The sequence below is a fragment of the Schistocerca nitens genome, chromosome 3, assembly GCF_023898315.1.
Source record: "Schistocerca nitens isolate TAMUIC-IGC-003100 chromosome 3, iqSchNite1.1, whole genome shotgun sequence".
Lineage (NCBI taxonomy): Eukaryota > Metazoa > Arthropoda > Insecta > Orthoptera > Acrididae > Schistocerca > Schistocerca nitens.
The window spans coordinates 924,982,476-925,007,083 of record NC_064616.1 but is presented as its reverse complement, the minus strand read 5'-3'; the positions used below and the strand labels follow the sequence as shown (position 1 = coordinate 925,007,083).

At 43.8% G+C, this 24,608-nt stretch overlaps 1 protein-coding gene across 1 annotated transcript in view; it reads right to left on the bottom strand.

Annotated features, from left to right (window-relative positions):
* LOC126249492 (uncharacterized) overlaps positions 1-24,608 on the bottom strand; it is a 1,087,724-nt gene that overhangs the window by 517,295 nt on the left and 545,821 nt on the right. Inside the window, exon 8 of the mRNA XM_049951143.1 lies at positions 19,355-19,466. Coding sequence (XP_049807100.1) covers positions 19,355-19,466 — 112 coding nt within the window. The remainder of the gene's footprint in view (positions 1-19,354; positions 19,467-24,608) is intronic.

The following is a 24,608-nucleotide window of genomic DNA, read 5'->3' as shown; positions in this document are numbered from 1 at the left end:
GTTCGTCAATTGTTGAAAATTTTACACCACGTTCCCACATTTCTATCGTTCACTGCTGAATCTGTATCCACTTCCTATAGCTGACGGTAATTTTCTTTTGGTTTCAGCTTCAGTGCATTCAAAAGTCGGACATAACCTCTGATCTCACTATCCGACTGACTTTATATCACAGTGTTCATTTTAAACAATCAGAGAATAAACAATTAAAACTTTTTTCGACTGGCACTCAGACAAAACTTGAGGAAAAATCAGTCGACTTTGGATAGAAGCGTTATATCAATCTGTGCAGCTGGAAAGCGAAATAGGTCGTTACTTTCCAAGTTACTCTCGTAATTTGGCACCTCAATCGCATTTATTCATTTTCTGAGTCTTCTAGCCATATGGCATGACGCATTATGTTGATACATGTTGCCACCCTGCCGAGAGAAGACAACATGTTTAGACGAACGTAATACCCGAGAATGGATTCGTAACCAAAAAATTGGTCAAAGGATTAATGTTCCTAGAGAATGTCGCGAGCACAGTATTCATGCTACCTCTATCGTCTTGTGTTCTAGCAATGGTTACACAAACAGGGAAGACACTCGTGAGAAAAATCTACGTGTCACCGATTAGCGCCAGTCGAATTTAGCTACCGCTGAGATAATTGAATTATTTTTTCGTCTTGCGCCACGTTTAAAATAATTATGAAAGAAGATATGATCCGTAGACGCCAAAACTAGGAGAAAAATCTACGTGTCACCGATTAGCGCCAGTCGAATTTAGCTACCGCTGAGATAATTGAATTATTTTTTCGTCTTGCGCCACGTTTAAAATAATTATGAAAGAAGATATGATCCGTAGACGCCAAAACTAGGAGGTGTCATAATACTGTTACGCTGCAGTGCAAAATATCGAATCATGTCCCTCTTCATGTTTTTATTTATTTTTGCGAAAGAGAGAAATATAATAGGGGGAGGTAGTTGGAAAAATACTATGCCTCTTATGTTATTTCTGTAATGATTTATAGACGTGTCGATTTGAGAGAACCTTCGTGACATTGGTTTAGAACCGAAATTGTCCAGGTACAGTACAAAAGGAACAACAGAGGAGGAGGAGCCTCGTTCTGAACGGCTTATGAAGGCCCACAGGGCGGTGGATAAAACCTCTCACGGTGGCTTCAGTGATGGTGGGTGGCTCTTCTCTTAGCTCTGCGCCCCACTTCCACGTCCCAAAATGGCTCTGAGCACTATGGGACTCAACTGCTGTGGTCATAAGTCCCCTAGAACTTAGAACTACTTAAACCTAACTAACCTAAGGACAGCACACAACACCCAGCCATCACGAGGCAGAGAAAATCCCTGACCCCGCCGGGAATCGAACCCGGGAACCCGGGCGTGGGAAGCGAGAACGCTATCCACGTCCCAATGTAGGACGTCGCTGCGGCCTGCTTACCTACGCCGAGACTCAGTTGAAGTGGCGGAGTTGTTACCACGCTACAGTCCTAACACGTATTAGTGGGGTGCAATCCTCATTTGGCCATCCTAGTACCGTAATCCGTGATTTCCCCAATTTATTCCAAGCGAAGCCATGGATTGCTCTTTCAAACCGACCACGGCTTATATCCTTCACTACCCTGGTTAACTCTGAGTTTGTGACCCGTCTCTGATGTATAATACGTCGATGGGACATTAGTCCGTAACCTCCCTTGCTTTCTAGCATGTATGAAGCTTTCTGGTTCCAAGAATTGTTGTTATTTGCATCTAGCCTGATGCCGTGACCTGACAGTAATTGAGACATCTGCTATAAAGTATGGGAACTCGTTCCTTTAGCTATTGAGCCACCATGTGAAGCTACCGTTACAGATGAGCCCCTGTAAGTGAGCTGATCGGAGAAAGCGTATAATGAGGGGAACTCCTTAAAATTCTAGAACGTTTATTCCATGAAGTTTGGTGATTATAACTGTATTACGTGGACTTCTTGCCAAGATATTTCGGCTAACAACCATTCAGCCATCTTACGGTCAGTTTTTTGCGTTGTAGATCGCTAGTTTTCACACCGCTAACTTTATACTAAAAATTGGGACGGAGGCGCATCCGCAAAGGCATCCGGTACATTCGAATATTGCACCATCTATGACGCACAGGAGCATGCGTAATGGTGATACCACATGCGCAATCTCTATGGGAATGCGCACTCGCGGATTTAAAAGTCAGACGTCAAAATTAATAAAATCAATTTCCGCTAGACGTGTCATTAGTTATAAACTGTTTTCTTTCGGAAGATATTAAAGAAATCACTATGTCCCACTCCTTATCCTACTGAAAGCCGCCATCACAATTAATAAGAACTACGACTAAAGCTATTTCCACCGGTTCCTTAATAACTTAATCTCAGAAGGATCCCGTTGAGGCCAAGATTTCCATGGCAGAATAATCCACGGAATGTCCTGCGTAGATACAATGCTCGCCGCACTTGCTTTCTGCAGCCCAGTAAGTCAGCCATAACCGAGCACTGTATCTAAGCATCCGAAGTATCTGAAAACCACTGAAAATAAGATGATTCTCAACGAGTAACAGAGAGATGGACAGTCACTAGGAGGGACAGGATAACAATTGTATCGATCAAGCAACAGACCAAAGTGGGAGGGTCTTGTAACCAGGGAAATGGATCATGGGTGGACCATGGAAGTGCTTTGCTGGATTCTAAGAAATAAGGAAGTACCGAGGCAATGGCCTAATGGAAGAAAGTAATGAAACTACCGTCTGAAGTCCCGTCGACATCGTGGTCATTAGGGACCGAGTATAAGCTCTGAATGTTTCACAGGAGTGATTCAGTGAGATTACGGGAAACCTAATGGCCGTACGTGGATTTGAACGGTCGGCCTAATGGAGGAAGCATTGATTTAACTGAAGGCTACACTGCGCGAGAAAGTCAAGACAAGGACGCGGCTTAGAAGGATTGTAACGCTATGGACGACTGTTGCTTCTAGGACCCCCATGCAGAAGTTTGTACTGGGTGTGGTGAAAAGATATCACGACGTTAATCAGTAATATCCAGAATGAATTTTCACTCTGCAGTGGTATGTGCGCTGACTTGAAACTTCCTGTTAGGTCAAAGCTGCGTTCTGGACTGGGAATCGAACCTGGGAGAAAGGTACTGGTGGAATTAAAGCTGCGAGGACGGGTAGTGAGTCATCCTTGGATAGCTCAGTCTGTAGAGCACTCGCTCACGGAAGAGGAAGGTCATAGGTTCGAGTCCCGGGCGACACGCAGTTTTATTCTGCTAGGAAGTTACATGATACCAAACTTGTTACACATGATTTCAACTTACTTACTGCTACGGTATATTGCGGTGCATATGCCATTAAAGCATCATCAAAAATATGTATATATAATTTCAAAATGACGTCATCTAAAAAAATGGTTCTGAGCACTACGGGACTTAACATCTGTGGTCATCAGTCCCCTAGAACTTAGAACTACTTAAACCTGACTAACCTAAGTACATCACACACATCCATGCCCGAGGCAGGATTCGAACCTGCGACAGTAGCGGTCACGCGGTTCTAGACTGAAGCGCCTAGAACCGCACGGCCACACCGGCCAGCGACGTCATCTAAGTAGTATACATGTTTTGCTACGCATTCTTTAAGTCTTCTTTCGAATTCGTCAAAAATACGCCCTAACACTTGATGCGGTATGGCAGAGTTTTCCTGAAGAATTTTCAGTTGCAGTTCATTTAATGCACGTGGTTTATAAAAAAATGTTCAAATGGCTCTCAGCACTATGGGACTTAACTGCTCTCAGCACTATGGGATTTAACTGCTGAGGTCATCAGTCCCCTCGAACTTAGAACTACTTAAACCTAACTAACCTAAGGACAACACGCACATCCATGCCCGAGGCAGGATTCGAACCTGCGACCGTAGCGGTCGCGCGACTCCAGACTGTAGCGCCTAGAACCGCTCGGCCACTCCAGCCGGCACGTGGTTTATAAACGTACAACCATGATTTAAGATACCCCCACAGAAAAATCATACACAATGAGATATGGGGAACGTGTCACCATTATGACAAATTAGGTGACCATAGAATTAAACATAATATTAACTGTGAGAACAGCTGCTATCTGTTGCTGGAAGCAGATTCATCTGCTATTTAAACGTCTGATTCCTAGGAAACAACATTCCCCACGAAGAAATATGACCCAATGATACATTTCTTCGTTTCACCTCGCCAAACGGTCACATTCTCACTTTGAAGGGACTTTCATGCGTGTGTTCATCGTTTTTATCCGACCGACAGCTGAAGTTATGAGGTTAATATAACCAAATAAATCGAAATGAGCTTTGTCGTACAACGTGAGCACCTAGTCATTAGCCAACAGTTCAAACTTTGTTCTGAAAATATTAGGCGAATCACGGTCATTTTGTAAAGGCGGACGAGGCGGAGGTGTAAATTATAATGAAGTACTCGTCTTCTGCTCCGTTCAGAGAGCTGCACAGCAAAAGCGTGTTTCCGATATGACCGGTAAAGATTAGTTTCCATAGCGTGTTTTACTCGCTCCATGTTTACTGATGTTTTGACTGATGATGGACGACAAGTTGACTTTCCTTTTTATAGCCTAACCTGTTTGTCTAAAGATTTCCATACATAAAAAATGTGTTTCGTGATGAAACATACAATCTTCCACCCAAATTTAAGTCCTGACGGAACTGACGCTCAGTTGCAACGTAAGAATCACAACTTCAGAAACAAAAAGTAAAAAAAAAAATGTTTCGACCACCAACCCACGATGAGCTACAGGTCCATGGGTACTGAAATACTTCGCATATGCAAAAATGCGTCACCATGCAGCAATGAATTTATTGTGTAATACGTGAGTTGAAATTAATTAAAACTGTCAGAAAGTTGTGGCGTACCTTGCATTATCTATACTGCCTGACAAGACACCTGAAGCACACCGAAGGGGAGAAGGAAAAGAAAAGACACTTAACGTGTTAAGAGTGTATGTGATATTACACTCCTGGAAATGGAAAAAAGAACACATTGACACCGGTGTGTCAGACCCACCATACTTGCTCCGGACACTGCGAGAGGGCTGTACAAGCAATGATCACACGCACGGCACAGCGGACACACCAGGAACCGCGGTGTTGGCCGTCGAATGGCGCTAGCTGCGCAGCATTTGTGCACCGCCGCCGTCAGTGTCAGCCAGTTTGCCGTGGCATACGGAGCTCCATCGCAGTCTTTAACACTGGTAGCATGCCGCGACAGCGTGGACGTGAACCGTATGTGCAGTTAACGGACTTTGAGCGAGGGCGTATAGAGGGCATGCGGGAGGCCGGGTGGACGTACCGCCGAATTGCTCAACACGTGGGGCGTGAGGTCTCCACAGTACATCGATGTTGTCGCCAGTGGTCGGCGAAAGGTGCACGTGCCCGTCGACCTGGGACCGGACCGCAGCGACGCACGGATGCACGCCAAGACCGTAGGATCCTACGCAGTGCCGTAGGGGACCGCACCGCCACTTCCCAGCAAATTAGGGACACTGTTGCTCCTGGGGTATCGGCGAGGACCATTCGCAACCGTCTCCATGAAGCTGGGCTACGGTCCCGCACACCGTTAGGCCGTCTTCCACTCACGCCCCAACATCGTGCAGCCCGCCTCCAGTGGTGTCGCGACAGGCGTGAATGGAGGGACGAATGGAGACGTGTCGTCTTCAGCAATGAGAGTCGCTTCTGCCTTGGTGCCAATGATGGTAGTATGCGTGTTTGGCGCCGTGCAGGTGAGTGCCACAATCAGGACTGCATACGACCGAGGCACACAGGGCCAACACCCGGCATCATGGTGTGGGGAGCGATCTCCTACACTGGCCGTACACCACTGGTGATCGTCGAGGGGACACTGAATAGTGCACGGTACATCCAAACCGTCATCGAACCCATCGTTCTACCATTCCTAGACCGGCAAGGGAACTTGCTGTTCCAACAGGACAATGCATGTCCGCATGTATCCCGTGCCACCCAACGTGCTCTAGAAGGTGTAAGTCAACTACCCTGGCCAGCAAGATCTCCGGATCTGTCCCCCATTGAGAATGTTTGGGACTGGATGAAGCGTCGTCTCACGCGGTCTGCACGTCCAGCACGAACGCTGGTCCAACTGAGGCGCCAGGTGGAAATGGCATGGCAAGCCGTTCCACAGGACTACATCCAGCATCTCTACGATCGTCTCCATGGGAGAATAGCAGCCTGCATTGCTGCGAAAGGTGGATATACACTGTACTAGTGCCGACATTGTGCATGCTCTGTTGCCTGTGTCTATGTGCCTGTGGTTCTGTCAGTGTGATCATGTGATGTATCTGACCCCAGGAATGTGTCAATAAAGTTTCCCCTTCGTGGGACAATGAATTCACGGTGTTCTTATTTCAATTTCCAGGAGTGTATTTCACTGATGACAATATCGAGTTAAATTTGCATAGAATTTGGCACTATGAGCCCACTTATTAGTATGAAGGTGGATCCCATCTAGACAGGATGCATGTACTGATTCGGTTGGGAAGAGTGTCATAAGATCGTTGTACTCGTATTCTATCCTGAGGCAAGCTAGCTCACAACTATCGAAACTGGTTACTGGCCCTGGGACGAAGCTGACGTCAGAGCTGGTCCCACATACGGTGTATCGGCGACAGATCTGGGTACTTGCAGGCATGGGAATTCCTCAACATCACGTAGACGGTTAATAAGGACACGTGCTGCGTGGACGAACATTATCCTATTGAAAAGTGCCACCTCGATACCGTCGCAGATAGTTAACACATGAGAACGTAGTACATACATAAAAAAGTTTTGCATCACCTCGGTCCCGAGAGTTCTGAAACCCGGACAGAAAATTTGAATAGAGATCAACATAAACATCATGTCCGCCCTTTTCACTGCATATGAAAGCCACACATTGCATGTTGTACCACCATACAGCGAGTCCTTCAGAGGTGGTGGTACAGATTGCTGTACACACCGGTACCTCTAATACCCAGTAGCACGTCCTCTTGCACTGATGCGTGCCTGTATTCGTCGGGGCATACTATCCACAGGTTCATCAAGTTGGCCCAGATTGTCACACTCCTCAACAGCGATTCGGTGGAGATCCCTCAGAGTGGTTGGTGAGTCACGTCGTCCATAAACAGCCCTTTTCAATCTATCCCAGGCATGTTCGATATTGTTCATGTCTGGAGAACATGCTAGCCACTCTAGTCGAGCAATGTCGTTATCCTGAAGGAAGACATTCTCAAGATGTGCATGATGGGGGCGCGAATTGTCGTCCATGAAGACGATTGCCTCGCCAATATGCTGCCGATATGATTGCACTATCGATCAGAGAATGGCATTCACGTTTCGCACAGCCGTTATGGCACCTTCCATGAAAACCAGCGGCGTACGTCGGCCCCACATAATGCCACCCCAAAACAGCAGGGAACCTCCACCTTGCTGCACTCGCTGGACAGTGTGTCTAAGGCATTCAGCCTGACCGGGTTGCCTCCAAACACGTCTCTGACGATTGTCTGGTTGAAGGCATATGCGACACTCATCGGTGAAGAGAACGTGATGCTAATCCTGAGCCGTCCATTCCGCATGTTGTTGGGCCCATCTGTACCATTATTCAACATGGTGGCGTTGCTGTCAGGGTTCCTCCAACCCATAATGTATTGGTAGCGATCATGCCCGGTAGTAGTAGCCTTGGGCGGCCTGGGAGAGGCATGCAATTGACAGTTCCTGTCTCTCTGTATCTCTTCCATGTCCGACCAACATCGCTTTGGTTCACTCCGATATGCCTGGACGCTTCCCTTGTTGAGAGCTCTTCCTGGCACAGTGTAAGAATGCGGACATGATTGAACCGCGGTATTGACCGTCTCGGCATATTTGAACTACAGACAACACGAGCCGTGTCTGTGATACAATAGCCACAGTCAACGTCTATCTTCAGGAGTTCTGGGAACCAGGATGATGCACAACTTTTTTTGACGTGTGCATATCCCTGACGTACTGTTGTGTCATCAGAATTCCTCCAATGACTACCAGCTGTCACTAAAAGTCATACCCGGTGGATCCCCACACCACGAAGCGAAGAGTAACAGCGCTGTGCCTCCCCAAAACATTGGAAGAATGGTACCTCTTCCCATACTCGTCGACGATGGTCATCTAGAGTAGTGCAGAAACGACATTCATCGCTGAACACAACGCGACGCCGGTCCCCAGCAGTCTACGCTTCCAGTCATGGTACCACTCCAAATGCACCCATTTTTGTTGTCTGTTGGCGGCAGCCTCCGCAAGGGACAGTACTTCCCTAGCCCGTCTGCTACTAGTCTCTGACCACTGGTATGAGATGACACAGAATGTTGCAGGGATTCCATTACTTGTTCTCGAATGGCAAGCAGAGACGTGAAGGGTTTACGACGTGCTTGGTGCACAGTACGGCGATCCTCCCTTGTAGTGGTCAGACGTCGTCGACCGGATCCTTGACGACAAGTACGCTTGCCCTCACGTTCCAGTGCAGTCCAAATCGGGCTAATGTCGCATCCTAATGCCCACAAATCTGGTTACTGCGCGATTCGACCTGCCGGCCAAACGGAGACCTGCAATGGGACCTTTTCAAACGCTGTCTGACATGTGCCCGCGGTAACTCAGTGAATGTCCTTTACAGTAATCAATCAATATCTGACGCTGTTCTCACCCCTATCAGGCCTGGTAACTACGCTATAGACGGTGTCTTCGTCGACCGCACACATCGTTACGCGCGCCGCTTGTTATCTCCACTGAATAAACATTTAAACCAGCCGCTGCTATAGAGGGCTCGCCAGATGCCGCCAGGTGGCAGTACGCACGCCTCCAGGTAAAGAGACTGTATAGGGAGAGAGTGGCCAACCGGACGATACGGCGGCCATTTTTCTGCTAAAGTGCGGGCGGGACTTTTCAATGGCCAGTGGGGGAGTACACACTCACCGAATCAAAAGCACAAGACAATACGGCGAAATTATTCGTTAAATGCCTTTGTTTATAAGAATAATGTGTTATAATAATTTTCACACAGCCAATTTACAGATGTGTTTTCAAATTTAACTATGTACATTGCAAGCTGTTTTACATGTAGTAAAAAGCAAAAACCACTTATTTCGCATAGATAAGAGTACTTGGTTGGTTTCCACAAGGCTCCTGTTTGATTTATGTCAGCCCTGTTGACTGCGACTGCCCACTGCTTTAGTCTTTCTTCATTGCGTGGAAATGCTAACATGCGATATCCACCTTCGCCTCTATTGGAAAACCAAATGCAGCACAACCTGGCATCGTTTACGAACGTCTGCAGACCGAATTACAGATGTCAAAAACAATACTGTACAATTACTAACGTGTTTACTTCAAACTTGTAGGCCTACCGACTTCATCATAAAACACTTCATTATTTCAACTCGTATTTATGATCGCAAACTCTAATTACGTACTAAAAAAAAATATACAACTAAATCGAACATGCATGCACAACGCATAACAAGTCTCTCAATAATTCAAATACCTTTTAATCGTTTCCAAACGTCCTCTGAAATTCAATTCAACTCAAAAGCACGGCGAACATAGGAAGCGCGAGAGACGTTTGGCGCCATTTTTCTGCCAAAGCTAATCAACCAATCACGGGCAACTTCGCGTATAGCCACTCTCTCTGTATACAGGCTCTCTACTCCAGAGGACGCCGAATTCGCATGCCTCACTGCCTGCAATTGTGATTCCCAGCGCGCCACTTTAAGCCGACGAACTCAGAGCTCCCCCTCATATTGTTATCAAATTATCCTCAGACTACTCTCAGATCACGCAGAGGTTACGAAAGACAGTACAGTAACATCCTAAGAACCTAGTGGAGCGTCAGTGAGATCTTACGAAACTAGCAAAACGCTATTCATACTTGGACTGCTAGTGATTGTTGATAACAAGTACTAGCGAAACAGGCAGGGATACTACAAGATATAAAGTTACATGTATTCAATACTGTATATATTGTAAATAAACACATTTGTGTTGTTCAAATGGTTCAAATGGCTCTGAGCACTATGGGACTCAACTGCTGTGGTCATAAGTCCCCTAGAACTTAGAACTACTTAAACCTAACTAACCTAAGGACAGCACACAACACCCAGCCATCACGAGGCAGAGAAAATCCCTGACCCCGCCGGGAATCGAACCCGGGAACCCGGGCGTGGGGAGCGAGAACGCTACCGCACGACCACGAGATGCGGGCATTTGTGTTGTAATCATTCAATAGTGTTTCGTGTGTTCTGGAGTGTTCATCTATTTCGTTACACCGACAGACACAGCAGTAACAATAACAAACAAGAACATCAGCAATTCTCTCTGGTGGCTATTCTACCTGTCACAGAGAATTGCAATGCAACTCTGATCGTTTACATACCCGCAAATGGAATGTACGTGTACGAAGCTATATTGACATGTTTAGTTGGTGCATCACTTTTTTTTTTCGGGCATTGTATTTGACACATTGGGTAGTGCGGTGCGCTGGTGTGGCCTCCGCGCCGGAGATCCAGCGATGCATTGTAAAAGCCTGTGTAATTTTCCAGTTAAAATAAATAGTTTCTACACCGTTGCGGGATTATTTTATTCAATATGTTGTTTTTCATACTGCCATCATCCGTTAGATATCAAAGGTCTCTCCAAATAAAGTTCAGTTCAAATAAATAGGAATCCTATGTATCGATTCGCAGTGCAGGTTTTTATACTCTCTAATGAATGACGGGGAGTGATTAATTTTTTGTTTTGGGCAAGATTCTAGACTGAATAGGAGAAGACTTATGAAGATTTAAACAGAATCTTGGCTGTTGTTGTGGGTTCCCTTGTTTTTCAGTAAAATGAGTTACAGGGGATTAGGGATTATTAGACGTATCGAGTTACATGGGCTGTTATGTATTTCATTCTATGATTATACTAGCGACCCGCCCCAGCTTCGCACTAAGTACCTATGGTTCAAATGGCTCTGAGCACTGACTTAACATCTGAGGTCATCAGTCCCCCAAAACTTAGAACTACTTAAACCTAACCAACCTAAGGACATCACACACATCCATGCCCGTGGCAGGATTCGAATCTGCGGCCGTAGCGGTCGCGCGGTTCCAGACTGTAGCGCCTAGAACCGCTCGGCCACCAAGGCCGGCTTAAGTACCTATGGCAGGACGATTTTACTGACGTAGTGGTAATGAATTACGTGCACAAACCTTCGTAATAAATTACTACACTAACCTCCACTCTATTAATGAAAAGTGTGTCAAAATCCCTACAATAGTTCTCGATATTAGCCTTGTCATGGTATTTGAATTACGTAACCATTACGGCACCTCGCCTCAACCTCTCGATACCAGCAATATTCTACTGTGTTTCTGTAAAATAGTTAACATATTTCTGTGACAACATTCAGATTTGATTTCATTAATGTAGAGGTACTTCGATACATCGATATGTATATATTGCAATGATATTATTCTTATGTGTATTCTTTCTTTTGTCACTACGATCATTGACGTTCTTGTAACTCTGATTTTTGGGCGCGTAAGCGGTTATTAGAGAGTCAAGCTTTGGTCGTCATGTTAAAAAGACGCAAATTGTAGTCAGTTTATGAAATGTGAACTTTAACAATGAGGAAGATGTTTTGGAACGAGTTACGTGATATTGCAACAAAAGTAATAAAAAAGGAGTGTAACTTAAATTCGGAGTGCTGATTACTTTTTTACATCACCATTGCCCTAACTTGCAAAAGTTTAATCTTCAAGAATGGTTTATGAAACACATCTATAAAACTTTTGAATATCGCAGAATAACACCTAGGCGTCTTTGCATCCGAGCTTGGAATCATCACTACCTAGATTTTCGACGATTGAGCCATGAGTTCACAACGAGACCAGCGTGGGAAACACGAAAAGATGAGTACCTAGTTTATCTATTATTTCAAGAAATGACTTTATTAACTGTGCTCTAATGGCGCCTGCCACATAATATAACTTTGTTGTAGCCCGAAAATGCAATATTTAGCAGCGTGAACAACACTACAATCATAATTAATTTTTGACCTTTGTTGTGGTAAGGTTGTTAGAGCCCATATACAGACAGAAAAAAGGCAGGGAGGACCTTAATTCATCATAGTTCAGCCAGTTTGCACGAAATATTTATAAATTATGTACACAAACCTTGCTCATGAAACTATCTATGTATTAGTGAAACCATATCAAAAGCCTTGCAGTAGTTCCTGACATTAGCCTTCACATACCGACAGAAAAACGCGGCGGGGACATTAATTTAAAATATGTAGTGATGCGGCAGATTTTAGAAGATTAAGAACGAGTAATTGGGTCCGTTAGATTGCACCGACGTAAACAGTGCTTATAAGTATGACGAATGATATCAACAGCTAATGGAAGCGCCCAGTCGAATCTTGTTTCTTTCTCTTCACAAACGCAGAGGACCCGTCAAAACTGGCACAATAAATCTTTCTTCCCCGAACGCGCCTCTCAATAGTGTTAAGCTCTTACTGGATAACCTGACGTATATAGATGGACCGGCGGAACCATTCTTCACTTCTTGTCTGTTCGAACTCCAGCCCGTTTCTCTTCGGTTCTCGGTTGTTAGCGTAGGCGACATTTCGTACGTACCCTACCTCATCTAGTATTGTTCTACAGAGGAAGAATAGTTCGTCATTATAAGGCATACTTCACGCAATATACACGTTTTGATATGATATAAAAAGTGGCAGTCTCTCGCAAAACCGTGAAAATTAATGCAGTGCTAAGTGGAACATAGCGCACGGCAAAGGAAACATTTATATAATGTTTTATTAGTCCGAACTATCATTGCTGGTACTCACTTTTCAAATTAGTTTTTCGTGTTTTCTACAGAAAGAAATAAAGAGTGAGGGGAACAGGGCAGAAAAAAGAAAGAAACAATACATAAGAATCCTGCAGAGATAATGGAATACAGGGTACACAGATAGAGAGAAAGAGAACTAGGTAAGGAGAAACAGAGAGTTCACAGCTTACGAACACAACTTATGCAACAAAGACTTTCAGGGAATTTAAGATATCACGCATATCACCCCAAATCTTTCACGTTCTCACAGAATACATATATCAATTACAAACAGGGTGTATTACTCTGATGAGGGTCAGTACATTCTAAATTTGTGTATATTCAGTTGCAGTAACCAATGAAGTCCTTTTTCATAAGTTGATAACAGAGACTTGCGTTTATTGTGTTCAGAAGAGATCTCAGTAATTTCACATAATCAGAATTAACATGTGTCTTGCAACGGCAGTGGCTGTACAACCACAATTTACTGGCACTGTAAAGAACGCTTTCCGTTGCAAAATAACATTTTTCATTTACGTAGGTATGTTTATTACTCAAGGCACAATATGTTTCGAGAACTGTTATTAACTGTTAACATGAGGTGATGTATGGAGAGGAAGTATTGGCAAATTTTTATTTATCTGTTCTTCACAATTACAGTTTGTTACCTGGAAAGGTAATAGGTCTTACAACTTACATTTTTGCATATAATAAAAATGTATAAAATAATTAATACAACCCGGTAGTTAAAATATTACAAAGGCAAAATCCAAATGCTAAAAAATACCAAAAAGTAAATATCCTAGTAAAGAAAATCAACAGAAAAAGGAAAAGAATAAGATCTTTCTTCTACCATTACGAAACTAATATTCAGCCCTTAAAGCAATTACCCAACTACTAGTAGTGCTGTTGGTGATACTGCCTTAGTGACTAAAATCCGTACACTTCTCTATTAGTACACTTCTCTATTAGTACACTTCTCTATTAGTTAATTAATTAGGATACATCTAAATTGTAGAATATCGTTTGCGCTATTAAACCTACCCTCAAACTACTCCGGTCGACAGCCATTCCTTGGAGGTAGAGCAACGCGTCTGCCGAGTTTCCACCGTGAAAATCAATTCCACGATACACGAACTATTGGGAAGTTGCACCTTTGAGTCAGTACTTGACTCGAGCTGGTGAAATGCCAAAGGAGGGCATAAACTTATAATTGGGTCCTCCTATAGACTGACAGACTCACCCTTAGATTTTCATGAGAAAATAAGAGAGAACTTCAGACAGCTATTACGTATGCTCCCCAATATGCTGTCATCATTGAAGGACCGTATAATCAACCAACAATCATTGGGGATAATTACAGTTTTATAACTGTTAGGCGTGACGAGCAAGCCTGTGAAATAATACTAAATCGTTTCTCTGAAAACTTCTCAGAACAGATACTTCGAAAAACCACTCATGGTACATTTATATTAGATCTAATAAGAAGAAATAGAACTGATCTTTTTGAGGAAGTATCAGTAAGCACAAAGCTTTTGTAGTAACAACCGTTACCGATACACAAAGGTCAGTTAAACAAGTACTAACATTTACACGTTCAGCTGCATGGCAGTTGCAATGTGTCAAAATTTTCGAATGAACCTTTGCGATATGTTCTCTTTGTTTCTATTTCAATACCGTAGAAACCCTGGCGATGTGGGAACATAATCGTTATTAAAACAAGAATAAAGAATTTTCAGGTGTTTTAAAGTTAGCCCTCTATAAATAATTTTCCATAGTCCTCGTTTTCTTTTATTTATAATCAGTACCAGGAGTTCACAAAATACTGTCACCACAGATAAATGTATCTGGAAAAAACACTTGCGTATATGTAGCGAAATGTGGAGGTAAATGTCAAGAAAAGGAATATTCTAGGCAATACAGGATATCCAAACACGACGTACATATGAATTAAGGACCACACGAAATCGCCACAGAACATACTTCGAAAATATAAGAAGCGAAATGCGACTGGCAACGAAACAGCCTACTACACACACCAAAAAAGTTTTGCATCGCCCCGGTTTCCAGAACTCCTGAAGATAGACGTTGACTGTGGATATTGTATCACAAAAACAGTGCCTTTGACTGTTCAGAGATGTCACTAAACCCGCCCATAGATGTAAACAACCATGCATGAGCAGCGCCTACTAGACGGAGGGGGTCCGACAGCCGATCAGTTCCAGTCAATCCACCAGGTACACGACTCGTGTTGTCTGTAGTTCAACCATCCCTAGACGGTCAAAAACGCGGTTCGATCGCGTCCGCATTGTTACTTTACGCCAGGAAGGGCTCTCAACAAGGGAAGTGTCCAGACGTCTCGGACTTAACCAAAGCGATGTTGTTCGGGCATGGAGGAGAAACAGAGAGACAGGAACTGTCGATGACATGCCTCGCTCAGGCCGCCCAAGGGCTACTACTGAAGTGGATGACCGCTACCTACGGATTATAGCTCGGGGGAACCCTGAAACAACGCCACCATGTTGAGTAATGCTTTTCGTGCAGCCACAGGACGTCGTGTTACTATTCAAACTGAGCGGAAAAGGCTGCATGATGCGCAACTTCACTCGCGACGTCCGTGGCGAGGTCCATCTTTGCAACCACGACACAATGCAGCGTGGTACAGATGGGCCCAACAACATGCCGATTGGACCGCTCACGATTGGCATCACGTTCTCTTCACCGATAAGTGTTGCATATGCCTTCAATCAGACAATCGTTGGAGACGTGTTTGGAGGCAACCCGGTCAGGCTGAACGCCTTAGACACACTGTCCATAGAGTGCAGCAAGGTGGAGGTTCCCTGCTGTTTTGGAGTGGCATTATGTGGGGCCGACGAATCCGCATTTCGCGATAGAGAAGTCTCTTCACCCTCAACGGGCGACAGTGTTGTGTGTAATGTCCAGTGACGGAATAATTGGTGCGATATTCGTTCCTACCGAACGATACGTGAAGGTTTTGGAAGATGATTTTATCCCTATTATCGAAAGTGACCCTGATTTCGACAAGATGTGGTTCAAGCAAGATGGAGCTCGACCCTATCGAAGCAAGAGAGTGTTTGATGTTCTGGAGGAGCACTTTGGGGATCGCATTGGCTATAAGGTACCTGGAGGCCGCTGGCCATTCGAGTGACCGCAATATTCTCCGGATCTGAAAACATGCGACTCCCATATTAAAGACAAGGTGTGCAGAAATAACGCCAAAACCATTACTGAGCTGAAAAGAGCCATTTACGAGGTCATCGACGGCATCGAGGTTCCTACACTTCAGTGGGTCACGCAGAAGTTTGCTCTTTGCCTGCACCACATCATCGCCAATGATGGCAGGCATATCGAACATGTCATAACCTAAATCCGAATACCTGTAGTGACGTCTACATGTTGAATAATGTTTGTGTACGCTTTAGTTTGTAACTACATTTTTTTTCATGTAGTTCAATCATTGCCGGCAGGGCGGCCGAGCGGTTCTAGGCGCTACAGTCTGGAACCGCGCGACCGCTAAGGTCGCAGGTTCGAATCCTGCCTCGGGCATGGATGTGTGTGATGTCCTTAGGTTAGTTAGGTTTAAGTAGCTCTAAGTTCTAGGGGACTGATGGCCTCAGAAGTTAAGTCCTATAGTACTCAGAGCCATTAGTTCAATAATTGCCACCCTCTATCAGGTATACATGTTTGTGCGCTAAATACCTTGCTAAAGATCAACAAATAATTGCGAGCACCTAGCAGTAAGAACCCTCTCCTGCAGTAGCAGGAGTCCAAAATCTTTGTTGTATGATCTACACACACTACCATCCATTAAAATTGCTACACCAAGAAGAAATGCAGATAATAAACGGGTATTCATTGGAAAAATATATTATACTAGAACTGACGTGTGATTACATTTTCACGCAATTTGGGTGCATAGATCCTGAGAAATCAGTACCCAGAACAACCACCTCTTGCCGTAATAACGGCCTTGATACGCCTGGGCATTGAGTCAAACAGACCTTGGATGGCGTGTACAGGTACAGCTGCCCATGCAGCTTCAACACGATACCACAGTTCATCAAGAGTAGTGACTGGCGTATTGTGACGAGCCAATTGTTCGGCTACTATTGACCAGACGTTTTTAATTGGTGAAAGATCTTGAGAATGTGCTGGTCAGGGCAGCAGTCGAACATTTTCTATATCCGGAAAGGCCCGTACAGGACCTGCAACATGCGGTCGTGCATTATACTGGTGAAATGTAGGGTTTCGCAGGGATCGAATGAAGCGTAGAGCCACGGGTCGTAACACATCTGAAATGTAACGTCCACTGTTCAAAGTGCCGTCAATGCGAACAAGAGGTGACCGAGACATGTAACCAATGGCACACCATACCATCACGCCTGGTGATACACCAGTATAGAAATGGCGAATACACGCTTCCAATGTGCGTTCACCGCGATGTCGCCAAACACGGATGCGGCCGTCATGATGCTGTAAACAGATGGTTCATATGGCTCTGAGCACTATGGGACTTAACATCTGAGGTCATCAGTCCCCTACAACGTAGAACTACTTAAACATAACTAACCTAAGGACATCACACACATCCATGCCCGAAGCAGGATGCGAACCTGCGACCGTAGCGGTCACGGGGTTCCAGACTGAAGCGCCTAGAACCGCTCGGCCACACTGGCCGACGCTGTAAACAGAACCTGGAACCATCAGAAAAAATGACGTTTTGCCATTCGTGCACCCAGGTTCGTCGTTGAGTACACTATCGCAGGCGCTCCTGTCTGTGATGCAGCGTCAAGGGTAACCACAGCCATGGTCTCCGAGCTAATAGTCCATGCTGCTGCAAACGTCGTCGAACTGTTCGAGCATATTGTTGTTGTCTTACAAACGTCCCCATCTTTTGACTCAGGGATCGAGACGTGGCTGCACGATCCGTTACAGCCATGCGGATAAGATGCCTGTCATCTCGACTGCTAGTGATACGAGGCCGTTGGGATCCAGCACGGCATTCCGTACTACCCTCCTGAACCCACCGATTCCATATTCTGCTAACAGTCATTGGGTCTCGACCAACGCGAGCAGCAATGTCGCGATACGATAAACCGCAATCACGATAGGCTACAATCCGAAACGTGATGGTACGCATTTCTCCTCCTTACACGAAGCATCACTACAACGTGTCACCATACGACGCCGGTCAACTGCTGCTTGTGTATGAGAAATCGGTTGGAAACTTTCCTCATGTCACCACGTTGTAGGTGTCGCCACCGGCGCCCACCTTTTGTGAATGCTCTGAAAAGCTAATCATTTGCATATCACAGCATCTTCTTCCTGTCGGTTAAATTTCGCGTCTGTAGCACGTCATCTTCGTGGTGTAGAAATTTTAATGGCCAGTAGTGTATTTCATTTTAAGCTTCAGTCACTTTTAATTTGTTTGGATTATCCGGCATGGACCAGTTTCACAGTACTGGTCTAATTTTCGCTTCAGCAATGGAACTTTCTGTGTCGCATGCAGTCACAGTTTTTCTCAGTGACAAACACGCACAGAAAACCTTTAGTACAGTGTGCACAAAAGACGAACAGACGACAATGGGGAGAAAGAACAGAGCAGCAGACTTAACAATGCGTACCTAAACTGTGAGCAAAGGGCATTCTGCTCCGTGCTTCCCGTCTGAAGGCTCCTAGGTGGGGTATATCGCTCAGCCTGAAAATTCGAGATGACGCAAGACGTGATTTCAAGGGAAAGATTCGCAATTCAGATGTGAATCATACTATGGTTTCTCATTTATTTAAAATATAAGATAGTAATTATTAATTTGTAGGACCTAATGGAAAATCTGTCTGTGAACTATGATTGTTATGGTACTTAGAAATTGCAAGGAACATGTTTCTAAAACAATTGACGGCTATTGTCTATCGAATATAGCCGAATGATTACCAAAGGTAGGCGATAGTACTCAGCTAGCTTTGTAGGGCCCAAATGCGTCTGTCAACTTCTACGTGCAACATTTATTAAAAGTTACTTGGAGTGTTATAAAAATTGTAACTTACTTTTTGAAGTATCCTCATACAAACCCACTTATTTCAAAGTCATGACGTTTATCGACGCGATCTTTTGTATTGACTTCAAGATGGAAACGCCTAGTTTTTTTTTAATCTGTCTAGACTTGATTCATACAGTTGCTAGCTGGAGAGTGGGCAATCAGTCAAGTCCCCAGGCCCACGATTATAGCTGGCAAACGCTTAAAAGCTACGGGTAATGTAGGTAGTCATAGCATAAACCACGGAGATGCTTCTGCAGACGATTGGACCTTGTGGCATTCTGCTCATAACAGCAAAATAATCATTACATTTTATGTTCCATACGAAGCTAGAGGGGGAGTCAGGGATAGGAGGGATACATACCACTCCTCCTACACTATGTATGTCAGTGTACAGCGTGCAGAGAGCGTGTGTTGTCCGTACCTGTGCCTTAACTGCGCCCAAATGGATCTGGGCGACGCGCAGATCAAACCTCTTTAAGCTGATGTCCTCTTGCAGCTCATTCGCTTTGTTGAAAAGACTCGACTCCAAACTCCTGTTGAAAGAAAAACGAAAGATTTATTCGTTGTGAAGGGAAACCAGAGTGTTGAAAGAAAAAGAGCATGTTATTTTCTATACACATTTTTAAATCTATTGAAGAACATGAAAAATTAAGATTTGCTGCAGCGAGCGACAAAATTTTTGAAAAACGGTTACAGAGTTTAGACGGTGTAATATAACTTTTCCCCCAGATAAACATGTTTCATTCATTGTTTAGATAAAAGAAATATTTTCATACATTTTAATATCGCTTTAAATTTTTTCTAACTTTATAGGTACAGTTTCCCATTGAAGAAAGAAAATACATTCTACTGCTGCGAAACCATCTACACTGCTGTGGAAAAAAATGCCAAACCCTCAATGTTCATTTTATTGACAGGTGAGGATAGAGGTGTTATTGAAGCAGTATATGATAAAAAATTCAGACCAAATGAAACACAGATATCACAGTAAAAGGTGCCCAGACAGTCGCATAAAAACGCAATGTAGCCCCTGTGTTGGCAACGGACACATGTTTTTACGTATCCAAACGATACTGTCCCAAGAATCATGGGCTTTCTGTTGGACTTCAGCATTGGTTTTTGCAGACCCTGGCAACCAGTAAGTTCCCACTTTACATGTCCCATAGGTGTTCAATTGCTGAGAGATCTGGTGATCTTGCTGGCCAGGGTAGGGGAGAGAGGGGCTGGAAGTTACCGAGGTAAGTTGTTCCGATTGAAATAACTCCGCGAGGGAAAGAGATATGAATATGAAGTAAACACGCCGTGAAATGAAACGCCACAGCGCCCCGACGACAGCTATCGTGAACAGGCTAGTGGTCGCGAGAACATCGGAACGACAGCACGTGCATCGCTGGTTCACGTAAGTAAATATTTTGGCATTTGTTATTTTTCATCTATCTCACGAACTTTAACGAGTAGCCTTTAGTGTTTCAGGGTTTTATTGTAAATATTTATCTCCTGTTTTGATACACAATGCGTAAATTGCCTATGTTTCGTAACGTAACCAATATATTGGTTTATTTCAATATGTGTGATGGGGCTAGATGTACCTTTTTTCGGGGGTACGTTGGGACCTCGGAGCAACTTGCCCCAATTCATTTGTACCACCAATGTAATATAAATATCGTTATTTTTTTATTTTGTAGTATGAGGATGTATACTCGAAAAACAACACGAGGTTCTGTGTCACAGGAGTTGATGCAAAAAGCAGCAGATGCAGTTCTCAACGATGGCAGGAAAATAAAAACTGTTGCCAAAGAATTATATATTTGTCAGATGACTTTATACAGACTTGTCAAAAAGCTAAGATCTGGCGTAGAAAATATCGCGATTGGTTACAAAAAAGTAAGATTGGTCTTTACAGAAGAATAGGAAGATAAGTTAGCAGAACATCTGTTGCAGTGTGCTTCAATTTTCTTTGGTCTTCTGCCAGAAGAAGTCAAAAAGTTAGCGTACGAATGGGCATTGAAATTCAATGCGCCCAATATTCCACCAGCGTGGCACGAAAATAAAAAAGCTGGCCCAGACTGGATGACTGGTTTTTAAAAAAGAGATTCTCAGCTGTCAATAAGAACACCGGCGTCAACGAGTGCCAGTAGGACGACATCATTTAATAAACACAATGTTCCGAATTTTTTACAAAGCTCAGCACAGTGTTGGATAAATATAAATTTCCACGTTCAAGAATATGTAATTTAGATGAAACAGGCGTTACCACAGTGCTAAGGTCGAGGAAAATTATTGCCAAGAAGGGAATGAAGCAAGTTGGAGCCATACTATCTGCTGAACGTGGGACATTGGTTACAGTGGAACTGGCAGTAAATACATTAGGTCATGCTGTTCCTCCCATGTTTATTTTCCCAAGGCTTCAATACAAGGATTTGTTTATAAAAGGCAGACCACCAGAATCTATCGGCGCATACTGATATCAATGCGGTGGAAAAAACGGAATCTAACTCCATTATAATGCTGTCATTCCCACCTCATTGTACACACTGCCTACAGCCATTGGATGTTGGAGAAAATGCACCTTTCAAAAGATACTGTGCAAAGGCTCAGTACAATTGGCTACGCAATAATCCTGGCAAGACAATATCGATATATGAGATCCCAGAAATTGTTAGATACGCGCTACCTCGTGCAGTGACTACCATAAACGTAATGAGCGCTTTCAGAAAAGCTGGCATTTGGACTTATGTCTCCAATGTTTTTCAGAAAACTACTGTGCTCCATCGGATGTTACAGATCGCCCTTAAGCTTTAGTAAATGCATCAGATGTGGCTTCAGGCATTTCACATTACATCATCACCAATAGGTCGGAAGCAGTATCAGAGACGGTTACTAGCATAGACGCTAATGCATCTGAAATTGTAAACATTAGTACAGATACAAGACAAATCATTGATGCGCCAGGGCCATCACGCGTTATTAATCTGCCTGTATCTTCTGATGTCATAGAAGAACAACTCGGAGATCAAGTCCCTTTCTGTGCAAAAGTGGTACGTCCTTTTCTGAAGGCACCGCCAAGGATTGAAACAACTTAGAGATGCCTTAGAAAATTCGCTATTTTAACCGATACTCCAGTAAAACAAACCTTAGCAGCAGAGCAAAGCAAGAAAAGGAAAGTGAACATCAACAATGAAAAAGCGAGAAAAAATAAAGGGAAAGGTAAAACAACACAAGGAAATGGAACACGAAAAGGCAAAGGGAATGGAAGACTGTTAAACGACAAGTTTTACAAACGAGTAGTGAAAAGTCTGAGAATGAACAGGACAGTTTAGAGTATTAGTGTCTAGTGTGCTGTGACAGTTACTCTAATTCACGTTCCGGGGAAGAATGGATTCAGTGTCAAGAATGTAAGAACTGGGCCCATACCAGATGTAGGCAGAATCAAGCCTTACTAACCTACCTACGCCCGAACTGTGATTATGATATGTCTTCTGACGGTTAATTAATTATAAGTATATATGTTTTCTGCCTATGACGGCAATATGATTCATATTTTCAGCCTAAGACAAGGTCGATATGATTGAAGACTGAATTATCAAGGCTGATTAGTTAAAAGCTATCTGATAATCTGTTAATTACTAAAGGGTTAATAATTGTTTAAGTACAAATTATAGTTACTTTTTATATAACATACAAAATTTTTATCTGGTGGTTCATACGACATTGTTGATTATTACTTAAAGGAACAGACATGGTTTAATAATTTATTGTTTTTTATTTCACAAATAATAGCTTTAACAATTATAGTAACAACTTACCCCAGCTTGTTAACAATTTGCCCCAAGTCGGGGTAAGTTGTTATTTTACGACTTCAGACATTAAAATATTATTACTAAAAAATCTCTCAACAAATGACCCAAATAACTAACTTAATATCAACGTTACATATATAAGTTAATTTTGGTGGCATCACATGAATACTAAAATCAAGTATTCTTAACGAATTTGAGGTTAAATAAAAATCGGAACTTGTAGCACCGCTTTCTCCTAGTAGTTGTACAACAGAGAAAGCACGTTGCATCGCAGCAGCCGTTTGTGGGCGTGCAGCTTTGTGGACGTGCAGCCGTATGTGGACGTGTATTGTCCTGGTGAAAAAGAACATTACCTTCTTGTCGAAGTAATAACAATAGCGGACACTGGTTATTTTACCCTGAAAAAACACCAAATGTGACGGCAAGCTGTAACTGAAGCCCTCCCTCCCTCCCCACACCATGAAGCCTGGGATTCGACCTGTGTGTCGCGGGCAACTGCTCTCTGGAATAGGCAGCTCGCTAGGTCTACGTTACACATATGTATTTCTACCTCTCGCAAACAGACAGAAGCCTATCACTCGGAAACAGACAGAACCTACTCTCATCACTGAAGACAACAGAGCGTCATTCCACTCTCCAGTCAAATCTTTCACGACTTCAGAGTAGCCAGGTTTGGCGGTGTCTTGGTAGTGTCAGTGGCAGCCCTGTCAGAGGCACACATGATCTTAATCCTGCAGTAATCATACCGTCCCTAATGGTCCTGTCGACACAGCAGGTGCAACATGTCCCAGGATTTCGGCCCTGGATGATGTTCGGTCGGCCACCGTTGTTTGAACAACTCATAGGTCTTGACGTGCGTCTGTACCACGCTGACGTCTAGATCCTGGTCTAAAGGCGTGGGAATACTCTTCACACCAGGTTGAAAACAGTGGCACATCACCGGTACATTTTGCCCAACATTTTCAGCAGTCCGTCGATACATCCATACAGCCTTCCACAGGCCCACAGCGTGACCCCATTCGAATGACTGATCCTATTCAATAGGAGTACGTACTCTCAGATGAGACTTGGTTGTATCTGACAATGAATGTTGCAAAGACTGTGTACCTCTAAACTCAGCACAGTTACTGCTTGCAGAGTCGAAACAGAGAGCGCACAGACAAGTTTCCTCAGCGCCGTCTGATCGCCGATGACCGTGACAAATGGGTCACTAAGAGAGCAATACCTCAGTATGCACATATTATACCCTGCTGCCACTGAACACAGTCCTTGAGTGTGTTGCATTTTTTCCCTGCAACGTACATAATTGAGATAGTTACCTGTACACATCTGTTTCGTTGAAACGAACATTCAAGCTCTCACCTAAACGGCTGCAAAGGAATATCAGTCAAACCGTCTCCTTTGACTTGTACTTTGTTACTATTGTTTATTTTCTCAATTTTGGTCAAAGAGAAGTAGCACACTGAGTCAAAATACGTAACGCGTATAGAAAATTTGTGATGCCGCCCAGCGAACGTGAATTATAATGAAGATCATTGTAAGCGTATGAGAAAATATTAGGAAAAACATGCATGTTTTTCGTTGGGCAAAGATGATGAAAACAAATATTCCGAGCGACCATTTCACGGCAGTGACGTACTGTTGCACCACGGCCTCTTTATACGGCGGTTGAACACTAGTGGCTGGGTTAACAGGATATTTCAAAAAAAAAAAAAATGGTTCAAATGGCTCTGAGCACTATGGGACTTAACTTCTGAGGTCATCAGTCCCCTAGAACTTAGAACTACTTAAACCTAACTAACCTAAAGACATCACACACATCCATGCCCGAGGCAGGATTCGAACCTGCGACTGTAGCGCAGGATATTTCACCAT